The sequence below is a fragment of the Podarcis bocagei genome, assembly GCF_964188305.1.
Source record: "Podarcis bocagei genome assembly, chromosome: 7".
Classification (NCBI taxonomy): Eukaryota; Metazoa; Chordata; class Lepidosauria; order Squamata; family Lacertidae; genus Podarcis; species Podarcis bocagei.
Genome location: NC_138132.1, coordinates 7,125,774 through 7,142,946, shown reverse-complemented (window position 1 = coordinate 7,142,946; position 17,173 = coordinate 7,125,774). Strand labels below are relative to the sequence as shown.

The 17,173-nt window shown below is 49.5% G+C and overlaps 1 protein-coding gene across 4 annotated transcripts in view; it reads right to left on the bottom strand.

The window, feature by feature from the left end:
• ACTN4 (actinin alpha 4) overlaps positions 1–17,173 on the bottom strand; it is a 148,378-nt gene that overhangs the window by 58,569 nt on the left and 72,636 nt on the right. For all 4 annotated transcript variants that reach the window (XM_081200229.1, XM_081200228.1, XM_081200226.1 and 1 more), the window contains exons 2-3: positions 17,142–17,173; positions 15,411–15,530 (exon numbers count right to left, since the gene is read on the bottom strand). The exon at positions 17,142–17,173 is cut by the window's right edge and continues 83 nt beyond it. In XM_081200229.1, coding sequence (XP_081056355.1) covers positions 15,411–15,530; positions 17,142–17,173 — 152 coding nt within the window. The remainder of the gene's footprint in view (positions 1–15,410; positions 15,531–17,141) is intronic.

Below are 17,173 nucleotides of genomic sequence, written 5' to 3'. Positions count from 1 at the left end.
GGGGCTTTGAAGAGGAAAATCTGGGAACCCCTGACATAGACAACACTGATCTGGATGGGCTCATTGTTCAACTCTAAGGCAGCTCCCTAAGTTCTTCCCTGTTCTGCAAATCTTAGTACAGTGGTACCTCGGTTTTCGAGCGTCTTGGAAGTCGAACATTTCGGCTTTCGAATGCAGAAAACCTGGAAGTAACTGCTTCAGTTTTCGAACGCTTTTCGGAAACTAAAAACATGCCACACCGCTTCCATATTGGGTTTTCTGGACATAAATGCTTCCGGAAATGCATGCTTCGGTTTTTGAATGTTTCGGAAGGCGAACAGTCTTCCGGAACGGATTACATTCGAAAATCAAGGTTGCATTATACAGTGGTACCTCGGGTTAAGTACCACATTTTTCGCTCTATAAGACGCACCAGACCACAAGACGCACCTAGTTTTTGGAGGAGGAAAACAAGGGGAAAAAATTCTGAACCTCAGAAGTCAGAACAGCAAGAGGGATCGCTGCGCAGTGAAAGCAGCAATCTCTCTTGCTGTTCTGGCTTCTGTGATAGCTGCGCAGCCTGCATTCGCCCCATAAGACGCACACACATTTCCCCTTACTTTTTAGAAAGGAAAAAGTGAATCTTATAGAGCGAAAAATACGGTACTTAATTCGTTCCAGAGTTCTGTTCTTAACCTGAAGCACCACTTTAGCTAATGGGGCTTCCTGCTGCCGTCGCACCGCCACCGTGCGATTTCTGTTCTCCTCCTGAAGCAAAGTTCTTAACCCGAGGTAATATTTCTAGGTTAGCGGAGTCTGTAACCTGAAGCGTATGTAACCTGAAGCGTATGTAACCCGAGGTACCACTGTACTGGTTTGCTTTTCAAAAGCAAGTTTCTAGGCCTTATGGTGCAAAATATACATTTGGTACCACAGGGGCAATGTAGCCTGAGTTCTCTGAAGTCAGGCGGTGGGCTGATTAACGTTTCCAGCGGCTGCAGGCAGGGCCTTGGTGCTGTGTGTAGGTTCTGGCTGCTTCCAAAGGGGAGAAGCAGCTGCATAAATGATGCAAAAGAGCAGGAACTGTGCAAATTCTGCTCCGTTTGCGGGACACAGAATTGTTTTGTGTCGCGTTGCTGGAGCACAGGCTACAGTCCGGCTTTGTACTCTTGAACCACCCAGGAAGCCTTTCTGGCTGGTCCTTCGTTGCAATCTGTGCCTTTTTTTGCCTTCCGCCAGCAGACACAATGGAGGGGGAGACTGGATTCCCCCCCCCTCCCCCTGAGAAGATTAACAAGAGACGCTGCAGGCCAAGGCAAGTGGCCGGCAGGAGTTGCTTGCAGTTCCTGGGAGAATCAGAGCACAGAATTCCCAATTCGGATTCCTTTATTTGCCATCAGGCCGCCCGGAAGCAAGAGTTAATTCCTTTGCTCTCTTAACCAGCACAAATCAAATCATGGCTAAGCTCATAATGGCCTATATATCTGCGACTTACTGTACTCTGCTTTTGACTGTATTGTGCTTATTTGTTAATTCCATGGAAAAACCCCTGAAAATATTCCTCCCCCCGCCAAAAAAAGGGTAAAAACTGCAAGCGTTAAAATTTGGTCCCCTAATCTTAACATGCTAAGGTAAAAGGGTAAAGGGACCCCTGACCATTAGGTCCAGTCGTGGCCGACTCTGGGGTTGCAGCGCTCATCTCGCTTTATTGGCCGAGGGAGCCGGCGTACAGCTTCTGGGTCATGTGGCCAGCATGACTAAGCCGCTTCTGGTGCTGGAGTGGTACCTATTTATCTACTTGCACTGGTGTGCTTTCGAACTGCTAGGTTGGCAGGAGCAGGGACCGAGCAACGGGAGCTCACCTCATCATGGGGATTTGAACCGCCGACCTTCTGATCGGCAAGTGCTGGGCTCTGTGGTTTAACCCACGGCCCCACCCGCATCCCAATCTTAACATGCTAAAATTGTGCAAAAGATGAGCAACGTTTTGGATATCCCTGGCTGGACAGAGCAATCTCCCTCCAGCGGTTGCTGCAGGTGGAAAACCTGCAGGCCAAGCGCAGAATTTGCAAGCGCTCAGAAGCATGAACGCTCAGAAGTCGAAACAGCACAGAAGGTGCTGAGCAGAGACGCCAAAGGGTGTCACTCTGGGGAGGTGTGTGTGCAGGAGCAGAGAGGGCGTCAGGCTTGATGAGCCTCCTGTTCTGTAACCAGAGATGCCACACCCGATGCGCCAAGAGGGCACTTGTCAGAACATGCGCTGGTTTCAAGGACAGCTCCCTTTCCCAGGTTAGGTCCCCGAAGGCAGGGGAGGCGATGCCGGAGCGCTGGGGAAGCTCCGGAAAGCTGGATTCAGCTCGCCTGGTCTAGTGCTTCCAGAAAGGACACGATGGCATCGAAGAGAGATTTGCCACGGGTGCAAACCGTCCCCCTCGGATAAAGAACTGGAGGTGGGCGGGGGCCTTGCATCTGCAGCTGGCAAAGAAGAGCCTGAGGACACAAGCTTGCTGGATCAGATCAGGGGTCTCACTAACCACAGCACCCCCATTTAGGAGAAGCTGGATGCCAAAGGGGCCAATATTAAGGGTTTTTGCTCCAGGCAGCTGAATATTTTCCTTGAAAGAGGGTTGCCTGTTTCGGGGGAATTTTCTGCCTCAGTCTTTCTTCTGTAAAATGGGTATGCTGCAGCGCTCAACGGTTTCTTAGAGATGTTTGACAGTGGGTCTCTCCCCCAGGAGGTTGTGGCCTCTCCTTCCTCGGAGGTTTTTAAGCAGAGGTTGGAGGGCCACCTGTCATGGACGCTAGAGCTGAGATCTCTGCGTTGCAAGAATCATAGAATCATATAGAATCATAGAATCATAGAGTTGGAAGAGACCACAAGGGCCATCGAGTCCAACCCCCTGCCAAGCAAGAAACACCATCAGAGCACTCCTGACATATGGTTGTCAAGCCTCTGCTTAAAGACCTCCAAAGTAGGAGACTCCACCACACTCCTTGGCAGCAAATTCCACTGTCGAACAGCTCTTACTGTCAGGAGGTTCTTCCTAATGTTTAGGTGGAATCTTCTTTCTTGTAGTTTGGATCCATTGCTCCGTGTCCGCTTCTCTGGAGCAGCAGAAAACAACCTTTCTCCCTCCTCTATGTGACATCCTTTCATATATTTGAACTCATGGAACTTTGGAGTGTCAGGCATAGCCCTATTGGCTTTAGCCCAAACGTAGCAGAGTTTTCCTGCACAGCGAAGAAGCTAGTTGCGGCAGTAATGACTACTCAGCTAGACTCAGAATAACTATTTACAGGATTTATTAAAAGGAAAAATAAAACCAGCAGAGTTTCTGCATACAAATAAAAGCAAAATAAACCCTCTCTTTCTCTCTCTCAAAACCATACACAGCACTTCTGACTCCTAACACACCTCACATCAAACTGTGCTAGCAATCCCTAGATAACAGAGTTGAGTGCTGCTCGTTAACCAATCAGAGTGAGTAGTTTCTAGGTCAAGCAGACCTGGGCTTTCTGCCAAGAGTAAATTGACACCAGCTGGAGTTAATTGGTGAAGCTAGAATCTGCAAGTTTCTCACGAGAACCAATTAACAGAAACTGAAACCGAAACTGAACACCCCCTCACAGATTCTGCTGAACAATTAACACCAAATACACCTATGTAGGAGATTATTTTTCCAGCAAACCTAAACCCTTGCACATTCGCTTGTTCTTTATCTTTGCCAATGGTTTAGTTAACACATCTGCTACATTTTCTTCACTTGACACATAAGTACAGGTGATTACATTGTCTTGTACACAGCAACGTACATTTTGGTATTTTACAGAGATATGTTTGGAACGCGATTTGAAACCCTCTGTTTTACTTAAGGTTATACAAGCTTGATTATCAATGTAAACTTGTACTGGTTCTCCACAATTTACATTTAAATCTGCCATCAAATGCTTGAAATAAATCACCTCGTTGCACAATTCACTCAATGCGGCGTACTCTGATTCTGTTGATGACACACTTACAACGTCTTGCTTGCGTGACCGCCAGCTGATTAAAGCTCCACCGACCATTATGACTAGTCCTGTGACAGATTTTCTATCTGGCAAATTTCCCCAGTCACTATCACAGTAGCAACTCAACATTTCATCCTCTGAAGAATTTAATTGTAACATATAGCCAATTGTCTGTTTGAGATATCTCAGAACTTGTTTTACCCCTTTCCAGGCATTTAGTGTGGGTTTTGAGACCAATCTACTTAATATGCCTACTGCATAGCTAATATCAGGTCTGGACCACTGTGCTATATACAATAAACTTCCAATTACAGAGTGATATACATCAGGATGTTCAAATTCAGGACTCTCATCTGTATGAAGTGTTTTTATGAAACCTGGATCCATAGGCACCGCTGCCCCTTTGCAATCCTGCATCCTGTATGTAGTCAGTAGTTGTTTAACTTTGTTCTGCTGACTAATTAGGCAGCTGCCATCTTGGGCCCAGCACACTTCCAACCCTAGATATGTCCTAACCGGGCCTAAGTCTTTCACTTTGAACTTACTGGACAATTGCTTGGCAAACCTTTTAGTTTGTTTATCTGTTTTACAGGCATACAATACATCATCTACATAAATCAGACAAAACTCTTGATCACTGCCTGTACCACGTACATAAACACAATTGTCAGCTGTACTCTGCTTGAAACCAAATGACACTAAGGCCTCATGGAAACATCTGTTCCAAGATCTTGCAGCCTGTTTGAGACCGTATAGAGCTTTGTTTAACTTCAACACTCTATTGGAACCTGTCTCATAACCAGGCGGTTCAGCTAGATACAGGTCTTCTGATATTGGTGCATGTAAATATGCAGTCTGAATGTCAAAATGGTTTAACAGGAGTTTTCTCTTTGCTCCAAGCGTTAAAATCAGCCTTACACTGTCCCCCTTAGCAGTAGGGGAAAAAGTTTCGTCATAATCTTTTCCAGGCCTCTGAGAATATCCTTGAGCAACTAAACGAGCTTTGTATTTGTACTCTCCTGTCACCAGAGGTTTAAGTTTGTACACCCACCTGCAGCCTACAATCTTTGCCCCCTCAGGCGCTGCTACTGGTGTAAAAACCTTGTGCTCATTCAGAGAGGACATCTCTTCCTCCATTGCCTGTTTCCAGCGCTCTGCCTCCTCTTTTGGTAACTTTAACACCTCCTGAAAACTCTTGGGTTCTGCACTTACACTAAACACATTTGCAGTATCAGGAGAAAAACGCACTGGAGGCACTCCTTTGTTTTGTCTTTTAGATCTTCTGGGAGAAAATTTTTCTTCTGACCCACTTTCCTCCTCAGAACTACGACCTCTCTTTTGTTGCTTGGCAACTGGTCTTTGGCTAACTCCACTTTCTTGAGAGCTCTTATCTGAACTTTCCTCCCCCTCAGACTCTGATTCTCTGTGTCTACTTTCAGAGTCATGAAGCTCCTGGGAAGGTTCAAACCAAACCTCAGTATTGGCATGTAGTCTCTCCCAGCCACTATGTTCACAAAAACTGGCATTCCTGGAGATCACAATGCCATTCGTCCCTTCAGCAAAACGGAAACCTTTTCCCAGCTCCTGGTAACCCACAAACACTAACTGTTTGGTCTTAGGATCTCCCTTCTTTCTCATTTGTTTCGGAATTAATACCCAGGCTTTTGATCCAAACACATGCAAATGGTCAATTTTAGGTTTTTTCTGAAACAATTTGAAGTACGGAGTTGTACCTATTGTTTGATGAAAGAGCCTATTTTGGAGATAACACGCGGTGAGCATGCTCTCCCCCCAATAAGACATGGGCAAATCAGCATCATCAAGCATGGCAAACATCATATCTTGTAAAGATCTGTTTTTTCGCTCTGCAACGCCATTCTCCTCTGGGGAAAAAACGTTCGTTTTTCTATGCCCAATGCCACGCTTTTGTAACCAATCTTTAAAGGCATTTGACATAAATTCGCCACCTCTGTCTGTCTGAATCCTTTTGAGTTTAACAGACAGAAATCTTTCCACAGATGCCACCCAGCCTTTAAACTTAGTGAACACGTCACCCTTATTTTTCATGGGAAAAACCCAAGAGTAACGCGTGGCGTCATCCACAATTGTTAGTGAAAAACGCGATCCACCCCTGCTTACAGCAAATGGACCAATTACGTCCATGTGAACCAGCTGTAGCGGTGACTCACTAACTCTGTCACTTCTGGGGTAAGAGACTCTGTGGGTTTTAACCTTTTTACAAACATTACAATCAAGGTACTTGTTACAACTCTTTAAATTACCCCCATCAGCCAATTCAGACATTTTTAGTACACTTTTCCAGCAAGCATGCCCCATTTTCCTATGCAATAAGTGCACACAGTTGTCATGTATAGCTTTGTTAGCAGGCTGAGATTTACTGACTACTGCTGCAACTTGAGATCCTGCTTTAAGCCAAAACAAGCCTCCCTCTGACTTAGCAGTGCCTAAAATCTCACCAGCCTTCTTAATAATGCAACTGTCTCCTTCAAAATACACTTTAAACCCAGCTTTTAGCAAACAATCTACAGACATCAGATTGCTCCTTAATGACGGCACACAAAGTACATTTTGCAGGCATTCACGAAGACAAGGAACAAAAACTGAACCCCCCGAAATCACTTCGGAAGTACTTCCGTCTGCTAGAGCCACCTGGCTGCGCTGTGCTGAGTTTTTGGAAACAAATAATTCATCTGAATTCACGATGTGGCGAGATGCTCCCGAATCGACCACCCAGACCGCTTGTTTCTCATCAGCAATCTTGACCACGCCGGTCACCAGCTGAGCCGACTGTTTTCGTTTGAAGAATTTCCTTTTACGCTGCTGCTGCTGCTGATCTCGTCTCTGCTCCTGCACTGGCAACTGAGACTTGACCAACTCCGGACATTGTCGTTTTAGATGCGCTGAAGACCCACATCGGAAACAACGCCTAACAGCAAACGCTGACTCCTCACCGGTACGCTGCTCTTGCTTCACCTCTGGCACGGCATGAGAACTCCTTCCAAACCGCCCACCAGTAGAAGCCTCTGCAGCCAACGACCTTTCTTGCCTCTTCTGCCATTCTTCAATCAAACGCCCAGTAACGTAACTGACTGATAAATCACGCTCCTGTATGCCTTCTAGAGACAAAACTAAATTACCGTATTTTTCGCACCATAGGACGCACTTTTTCCCTCCTAAAAAGCAAGGGAAAATGTGTGTGCGTCCTATGGAGCGAATGCAGGGGGGAGGCAGGCGGGAAAAGCCCTCAAGAGCCGCACACAAGCTTCGTGCGCTCCTGCGGGCTTTTCTCTAGGAGGGAGAAGGGAGTGACTGGCTGCAGCAGTCCCTTCTCCCTCCTGGGGGAAAAGCCCCCAAGAGCGGCACCCTCTTTAAAGGCTGCGCGGCTCCTGCGGGCTTTTCTCCGAGGTGGGGGAATTCCCCCACCTCCCAGAAAAGCCAGGAGAAGTCGCACAGCCCCTTTAAAGAGCGCACGGCTTCTGCGGGAGGTGGGGGAAGCTGCAGCAGATTCCCTCCTCCCGGGCTCCCTTTGAAGCGGCAATGTGGGAGGGGAGCAGCTTACACTCGTGTAAGCAGCTCTTCTCCCACTTTCCTGCTTCAAAGCAACCACGGAGGAGGGAAGGAAGGGGACCATGGATCCTCTTCGCTGCTGGAGGCTTCAGCGGATTCCCTCCTCCGTGATTGCTTTGAAGCGGCAATGTGGGAGGGGAGCAGCTTACACTCGTGTAAGCAGCTCCTCTCCCACTTTCCTTCTTCAAAGCAACCACGGAGGAGGGAAAGAGGGGACCCATGGATCCTCTTCGCTGCTCGAGGCTGCAGCAGATTCCCTCCTCCCGGGCTCCCTTTGAAGCAGCAAAGTGGGAGGGGAGCAGCTTACACTCGTGTAAGCAGCTCCTCTCCCACTTTCGGATTCCTCCTCCGTAATTGCTTTGAAGCAGGAAAGTGGGAGGGGGGCAGTTTACACTCGTGTAAGCAGCTCCTCTCCCACTTTCCTGCTTCAAAACAACCACGGAGGAAGGAAAGAGGGGACCCATGGATCCTCTTCGCTGCTCGAGGCTGCAGCAGATTCCCTCCTCCCGGGCTCCCTTTGAAGCAGCAAAGTGGGAGGGGAGCAGCTTACACTCGTGTAAGCAGCTCCTCTCCCACTTTCCTCCTTCAAGGCAACCACGGAGGAGGGAAGGAAGGGGACCATGGATCCTCCCCTGCTGGAGGCTTCAGCGGATTCCCTCCTCCGTGATTGCTTTGAAGCAGCAAAGTGGGAGGGGAGCAGCTTACACTCGTGTAAGCAGCTCCTCTCCCACTTTCCTCCTTCAAAGCAACCACGGAGGAGGGAAGGAAGGGGACCATGGATCCTCCCCTGCTGGAGGCTTCAGCGGATTCCCTCCTCCGTGATTGCTTTGAAGCAGCAAAGTGGGAGGGGAGCAGCTTACACTCGTGTAAGCAGCTCCTCTCCCACTTTCCTCCTTCAAAGCAACCACGGAGGAGGGAAGGAAGGGGACCATGGATCCTCCCCTGCTGGAGGCTTCAGCGGATTCCCTCCTCCGTGATTGCTTTGAAGCAGCAAAGTGGGAGGGGAGCAGCTTACACTCGTGTAAGCAGCTCCTCTCCCACTTTCCTGCTTCAAAGCAACTACGGAGGAGAGAAGGAAGGGGACCATGGATCCACCGCTGCTCACGGCTGCAGCGGATTCCTCCTCCTTGATTGCTGGGAGTTTCTCTGGGCAGGAATTCCCTCAGCTTAAGTGGGGTGGGGGAAGTGTGGCAGGTAGGGGGGTACAAATTGGGAGTGGGCATTGTGTGAAGTGGCTGTGGATCTCCTGCCGCAGAACTGTAGGACTGTATAGAGTTGGGAGGGCCACCCAAGGGTCATCTAGCCCAGCCCCCTCACAATGTAGGAATCACAGCTAAAGAACGCCAGGCAGATGGTCCCCCAACCGCTGCTTAAAAGCCTCCAGTGGTGGAGACCCCAAACACCTTCCGAGGTCATAGAATTGCAGGGTTGGAAGGGAACCCCAGGAGTCATCTAGTCCAGCCCCGGTGGACAGCGGGCGCAATCCATCCCATTGCGCAAGACTAAAGATGCTGTGCAAGGCTAAAGAAGAAGCCAAGGCAGTGAGCGGGATGGATCGCGCTTGCTGCCTTGTCTTCTTTAGCTGCACTGGAGAGGTTTAGCTCCTGGCTGGAGAGGTTGCGCGGCCATGGATCCCGTGCGCTGTCTTGGCTTCTTTGCTCTTTGGGGCTGGGGGGGGTAACCCGGGCTTCCCCCGCAGCCCCGAGAAGCTCTGGGAGAAGTGGACAGGCTGCATGCAGCCTGTCCGTTGCTCTTTGGGGCTGGGGGGGGGATAATATTTTTTTCCTTGATTTCCGCCTCTAAAAACTAGGTGCGTCCTGTGGTCCGGTGCGTCCAATAGAGCGAAAAATACGGTATCCCAGCTTTCCGGGAGAGAACTCAAAATAATAGCCACCTTCTCCTGCTGGTCTAATGCACAGTCTCTTTCCTGTAGCGCAACAAACTTTAACTGTAAACTGTGTAGGTGTTCCTGCATTGTAACCCCAGGCTGTAACATTGCCTTGTACAATGCCTTGCGAATGAACAGCTTGGAAACCGCTGTCTCACGCACATGGAGTTCTTTAAGTGCTTGCCACACACCTCTAGCTGTCTTGATTCCCCTCACATACGGCAACTGGGAATCTTCCAGCCCCAAGACAATTGTGGCCCTTGCTCTTTGGTCTCTATCAAGGTCTTCATCATCAGGCTTCGCAGGAAACTTACTCACCACTTGCCAGAGACGATCCCTCTGCAGCACTGCCTGCATGCGTTCCGACCACAGCAAGTAATTGGAGTCATTCAGACGCTCAAAAGCCATCTGAACTGGTTGTGAGGCCATCTTGAGAGCGATGTCCCTGGAACCCGGAACCAGCTACTCACGACCACCGAGAGAGAAAACAGGAACCACAGCACCCAGCACTCACACGCTGCAGCTGTTGTCCTTGTGTCCGCTGCGTCACCAGCTCACCACGGTCAGGAACTAGCCAGAGAACAACAACTTCTGGAACTACTGGAACCAACGCCGTTGATGCTGACACCACCGCAACTCAGGCTGGCAGCACAATGCCCATAACCTCATGGAACTTTGGAGTGTCAGGCATAGCCCTATTGGCTTTAGCCCAAACGTAGCAGAGTTTTCCTGCACAGCGAAGAAGCTAGTTGCGGCAGTAATGACTACTCAGCTAGACTCAGAATAACTATTTACAGGATTTATTAAAAGGAAAAATAAAACCAGCAGAGTTTCTGCATACAAATAAAAGCAAAATAAACCCTCTCTTTCTCTCTCTCAAAACCATACACAGCACTTCTGACTCCTAACACACCTCACATCAAACTGTGCTAGCAATCCCTAGATAACAGAGTTGAGTGCTGCTCGTTAACCAATCAGAGTGAGTAGTTTCTAGGTCAAGCAGACCTGGGCTTTCTGCCAAGAGTAAATTGACACCAGCTGGAGTTAATTGGTGAAGCTAGAATCTGCAAGTTTCTCACGAGAACCAATTAACAGAAACTGAAACCGAAACTGAACATGAACATGGCTATCATATCACCCCTTAACCTCCTCTTCTCCAGGCTAAACATGCCCAGCTCCCTTAGCCGTTCCTCATAAGGCCTCGTTTCCAGGCCTTTGACCATTTTGGTTGCCCTCCTCTGGACACGTTCCAGTTTGTCAGTGTCCTTCTTGAACTGTGGTGCCCAGAACTGGACACAGTACTCCAGGTGAGGTCTGACCAGAGCAGAATACAGTGGCACTATTACGTCCCTTGATCTAGATGCTATACTCCTATTGATGCAGCCCAGAATTGCAAGGGGTTGGACTGGATGACCCTCGGGGTCCCTTGCAACTCTACAATTCCACAATAGGGTGGGGGTAATCTGGTCCAAGCCAACGCTCAGACGGAAGCCAGCTAGAGTGCCTTCGGGATGCTCAGAAAAAGATCGTGAGGATGGATGGCCTTTCCAACTAATCTCCAGCTACCAGGACACTGTCTCTGAACAAGTAGCTTGCATTTAGTTTCAAAACATCAGAAGAGCTTGCAGGATGAGGCCAATGGCCCATTGAGTCCAGCATCCTGATCTCACAGTGGCTGACAGTGGGAAACCTGAATCAAAAATTTAAATTGAAACACCGTATTTTTCGCTCCATAAGACGCACGTTTTCCCTCCTAAAAAGTAAGGGGAAGTGTGTGTGCGTCTTATGGAGTGAATGCAGGTGGGTGGGAGGCAGGCAGGCGGGAAAAGCCCCACGCTCTGCGCGGCTCTTGCAGGCTTTTCCCCAAGGAGGGAGAAGGCACTGACACAGCCTGTCAGTCCCTTCTCCCTCCTCGTAGAAAAGCCCGCAGGAGCCGCGCATTCTTTAAAGAGCGCGCAGCTCTTGCGTGCTTTTGTGGGAGGTGGGGGAAGGGACAGAGAGCAGCCCCTCAGTCCCTTCCCCCACCTCCCGGAAAAGCCCCCAAGACCAGCACTCCCTTTCACTAGCCGTGTGGAGAACGTGTGCGGCTCTTGGGGGCTTTTCCACCCCGAGGAGGGAGAAGCCTGCAAGCACCGGACACACGCTCCACCCGGCTCGTGAAAGGGAGCGCTGAGCAGAGCCTGGGATTCATACAGGCTCTGCTCAGCGCTCCCTTTAAAAATATTTTTTCCTTGCATTCCCCTTCTAAAAACTAGGTGCGTCTTATGGAGCGAAAAATACGGTGCTTTATTATCACTTGTACAACTTGTATACAGTGAGATTACACAAGCACCCCCCCACTCAGCTCTCTTAGTCTTAATTCCTCTCTTTTACTGACACACACACACCAAACCCGAAAGTCAGTTGCCCTTTTGTTATCTTTTCATTCAGCAGCCTAACAGTCCACGGATACAGTACGTTTCTGAGCACAATTCAAAGTGTTGGTGTTGACCTTTAAAGCCCTAAACGGCCTCAAAGGGCCAGTATACCTGAAGGAGCGTCTCCACCCCCATCGTTCTGCCAGGACACTGAGGTCCAGCGCCAAGGGCCTTCTGGCAGTTCCCTCATTGCGAGAAGTGAGGTTACAGGGAACCAGGCAGAGGGCCTTCTCGGTGGTGGCGCCCGTTTCCGTGTGCTGCTTTTCTGGTTCGCCAGAAGCGGCTTAGTCATGCTGGCCACATGACCCGGAAGCTGTACGCCGGCTCCCTCGGCCAGTAAAGCGAGATGAGCACCGCAACCCCAGAGTCGGCCACGACTGGACCTAATGGTCAGGGGTCCCTTTACCTTTACGAAGAGCCTGCTGGATCAAGCCCATCCTGTTCTCACAGGGGCCAGGCCAGATGACTCGATGACAAACCAACAAGCTGGATTTGAGCAAAAGAACGCTCCCTCTTTTGTCTAAATCCCGACTGGGACGCAGGCAGTGTGTGAAAACCTACCAGGACCTTGTGTTTGTCTGTGATCTGTAAGACCCCCCCGGCACTGTTTGAGGAGTGCAAGCCACATCCAGGGCAGGGAGCCCCCCCGGAAGAAGGAACTGCAGAGCTGAGGGTGGGTGGGTGGGGGAAAAAATCCAGCGGCCAAGAATTTGGGGGATTTTTGTTTGCTTGTTTCAAAGCGTGTAACGTATTTATTGCCAGCGTATAAATCTGGCAAGGCTCAAAGGAATATCGGTCACAGAAGCTCAGAACAATAACGGCAAGTATTTGGATGGGGGGGGTTGCATCACTGGATGCAATTAAGTTCAGAAGAGCCAGCCGTATGCTCCCAGCTGACCAGCTGCGGGAAAATGAATCTTGCCCTGGGCAAATGGCTCCATGGCTGCCCTGATGGCTCTCTCTCCCTGTGTGTGTGTGTGTGTGTGCGCGCGCGCGCGTTGCTCTTTCCAGCTCCCAAACTACCTTTCAAATTGCCTTGACGATATCTGCAGACACAGAGAGCAGGGAGATCAGAGGATACTGTTCTCTTTCCAGAGAGCTTGTTCAGGACCTGCAGCTGCAGCCAATCAGACTCACATGCACCGTGGAAGATTACGCTAAAGCTGCTCTGTTTAGGGTTGCACACACTAAGGAAACGCACCGCGGGCTCTGTGGGCACAGAATTTGGTTCTGTGATTTGTATAAATTGGGACATTGTCCAGCATCTCTGCATCATGCATTCCGGTTTCGCGAGTCACGGGGAAGGGCAAGGAGGGCACAGGGCACGGGAAACGTTACTCAGCAGCTCCTCTCGACTTCCGAGATTCCAACAGAAGTGGCCTGCACATTTTTAAGCGTTTCAAAAGATAAGAAGACACGGGCCCCAAAGGCCCACATGGTCCAGCCTCCTGTTCCCGCAATGGTCAACCCAGGTGCCTGTGAAAAGTCTGCAAGCAGGATCTGAGCGCGACAGCCCTTTCCCAACCTGCAGTCCGTCTCCACCTGTATTCCAGCAGATGGAAATCTCTTTAGCAGGAGATCCAGATGCCCCAGAGCTGGGGAAAACTGACTCTCCAACTCCCTTCATCATCCCTGATTCCGCAGGGTGGAAGATGCAGGAGTTGCAATACAACAGCATCTGAAGGGCTGCAGGTTTCTAGCCCCCTGCTCTGTCCAATAAATAATAATAATAATAATAATAATTTATTTATGGGACACGGGTGGCGCTGTGGGTAAAACCTCAGTGCCTAGGACTTGCTGATCGTAAGGTCGGCGGTTCAAATCCCCGCGACGGGGTGAGCTCCCGTTGTTTGGTCCCAGCTCCTGCCCACCTAGCAGTTCGAAAGCACCCCTAAGTGCAAGTAGATAAATAGGTACCGCTTTATAGCGGGAAGGTAAACGGCGTTTCCGTGTGCGGCTCTGGCTCGCCATATGCAGCTTCGTCACGCTGGCCACGTGACCCGGAAGTGTCTTCGGACGGAGCCCGCTCACGGCCTCTTGAGCGAGATGAGCGCGCAACCCTAGAGTCGGTCACGACTGGCCCGGACAGGCAGGGGTACCTTTACCTTTACCTTTTAATTTATTTATATCCCGCCCTCCCCAGCCAAAGCCGGGCTCAGAGCGGCTAACAACAGTAAAAACAGCACAGTTTACATAAAAATGCATTTCCCGGTCTTTCGACCTACTTTGCCATTCTCTTTCTTTGCACTTTATTCCGCACAACCACCGTGTGAAGTGTTGGGAAAGACTGTTTGTGTGCTGTGTGTGTGTGTACACGACTTGGCCCACTTCACCTTTATAAGGATTTGAACTCAGTTCTGTTTGATCCAAGTACATTATCTCTCTTACGCCACACTGGCTCTCCAAACAGATGAACAGAGCGCATTTGACAGGTGAAAGTCAAGCTTTTAATGTTTGATGTTTTATTGTATTTTTAATATTTTGTTGGAAGCCACCCAGAGTAGGCGGGCTATAAATAATAATAATTATTATTATTTTCCTTGTAGGTGTGGCTACTGATGCAACAAGCCGCACTGTTCTCAACGGCAGAATTTACATTTCCTCCGTGCATAATCTGGCTTCTTCTTGGGTCTCTCACACTCGGTCCAGGAGGGGCGTGGTACTCAGTGGCAGACTAGGCCCTTTGCATGCAGATTTACCCAGACTGATTAAATTTTGACCCAGGAAGATCCCCAAGGTGGATACAACTCTGGGGCTCCTTCTGTCCACTTCTGACACCTGCTGTTGCACTGGGGCAGTGAAATTGTTCCTTCCCCGAGGACTGAGGGTCCTTTGCTTGTCCCAAGGGCAGAGAGGGAAGGGCCAGAAGCAGCCGCTGACCACTAGAGGGGCGGAAGAGTAACTGCAGTTTCCAGGATGAATGCTCGGCCTCCCTAGCTAGAGGAGATCTGGTAGCAAGGCTGCAAAAGCCCTCTGAGAACCACTGCCAGTCCAAATCAATGGCACTGCGCTAGGGAGGGCAGGGGAAGCGAAAGCAAGATTCACCGTGACATTGTTTTATAGAGCGCCGTCAAGGCGCAAGATGTTTTTAAACATAGTATTTGACTTCGAGTCTCTTCCGCCTGAATTTCTTAATAATTATCTGTAGCAGTTTCCAATATCAATATTTCAAAAAACCAAATCACAGTCAAGATGGATGGTACTTAATTGTAATTAATTAAGTGGCATTATACTGTATTGTATGTTTTTATTTTTTTCCTTTTTTCTATTTTTCCCTGTTTTATCTTTTGTTTGTTTTTGTTACTGTGAATTCTTTTGTATTATGCTCGTTTACTGAAAATAATAAATATTATTTGGGGGGGGGGGAAAGATGTTTTTAGAAAGTAGAAGGGAGGAGGTCCCTGCCCCGAGAGGCCTCCAATCACAGACAACTCACAATAAACAGCTTGCGGCGTTTTGTGAAACGGGCACAACGTTATCGCCGGGAGAGGCTTGGAAGAACAGCACCGCAACCCGAATAATCTCACCTTCAGCTCCTATGGAAACCAGCTTGACTCCTTTGCTTGCGATGAAATCGAGAGCTTTGTTCACGTTGTTGATCTTGTGTACCCTCATCTTTCCTCTCTCCGGTTTCGGTAACCGCTCCCCTGGGGAAGCAGAAAGAAGAGAGGGGCTGGTTGGTTGGTTGAAGGAGCAGATCGGATTGAAAGGAAAGCACAAAAGTGAGCTTCCTTTTCGCATCAGATGCAAGCTCAGCAAGACACAAAGGAAGCCTGTGGCTCCTGCAGGACAAACACCTTTCTTGTCCAAAGAGGAACAGATTTCCCCCCCCCCCCCTTTGGTTTCCTAAGTTACTCCAGGTTGAATTCTCTTTAGCAGTCATCCGTCTCTCCAAAGGGAGAAGAAGCTGACATTTGGGTCAGATTTCCCAGGGTGTAAGCCTATTCAAGCACCAGAGTGAGGCAAAAATCTTGGGGGGGGGGGTGTCGAGAGGGAGCTGGTGCGAATGGGTCAAAATGGGGTTAACAAGGCGCCAGATGGCCCATCAGACCCCAAAAATCAGTTTAAACCCAAACTGTGAAATTATTCAGATTCAGAATAACAAGGTTTGCACGGCCAATTCAGAGTTAAGAACTTGACAGTGTAGAAAGAGTACGCTATGCCTTGTCTATTTGTTCTCCACACCTCCCGCTCCCCATTTCTTTGTGGTATCAGACACCAGTGGAAAGCCATGTTCTTCCAACCAGCCCCCTGGAAAGGCAACTGACTTGTGAATTACAAGGATTGCAAGCTCCCCAAGGACATGCTCTATGGCAGGCTATATAGGCAAACTTGGCCCTCCACATGTTTTGGGACTACAACTCCCATCATCCCTTGCCACTGGTCCTGTTAGCTTGGGATGATGGGAATTGTAGTCCCAAAACATCTGGAGGGCCAGGTTTGCCTATGCCTGCTCTATGGGGAGCCGCCTTCAGGCAAAAGGCCTGTTGGCAGACCAGCTGTGTGTTACAAAGATGTCTGCAAACATGACATGACATCAGCCTTGCCCTTGCAGACGACCGCAGTGCCTGGAGACAGGCAAGACAGGTTGTGTATCCGCAGCAGTGACCAGAGGAGGAATAACCAGAATGAGCAGAGAGAGAAGAAACGGCAAGGTGTGTCTGCAGCAGCACAACAGGATGCCTTCCTCTGCCCCAGATGCAACAAAACATGTCTCTCCCGCATCAGTCTCTGCAGTGCCAGCAGGAGCTGTAATTCTCCAGTGGTCTGACTTCACCCACAAAGGTGCGCCAGTCCCTTGTCCCCCGAGACAGACGGACGCCAACAACAAACAGGCCGTGGGGCCACTGGTATGATCCCAGGGCTGATGCGTCACTTCCCGCCATCTTAGGACATGGGTAGGCAAACTAAGGCCCGGAGGCCGGATCCGGCCCAATCGCCTTCTAAATCTGGCCTGCGGACAGTCTGGGAATCAGAGTGTTTTTACATGAGCAGAATGTGTCCTTCTATTTAAAATGCATTTCTGGGTTATTTGTGGGGCATAGGAATTCGTTCATCCCCCCCCCCCCAAAAAAAAATATAGTCCGGCCCCCCACAAGGTCTGAGAGACAGTGGACCGGCCCCTGCTGAAAAAGTTTGCTGACCCCTGTCTTAGGATGTTGAGGATGACTGCTCAAAACTCACAACTTGCCGCAGAGCTAAAAGGCGGTCCTGAAAAGTGCCAATCAACAGCCCCTGCAAGTCCTTCTGACCCTCACCTGAAATGACCTCCAGCAGCAACATGAGCTTC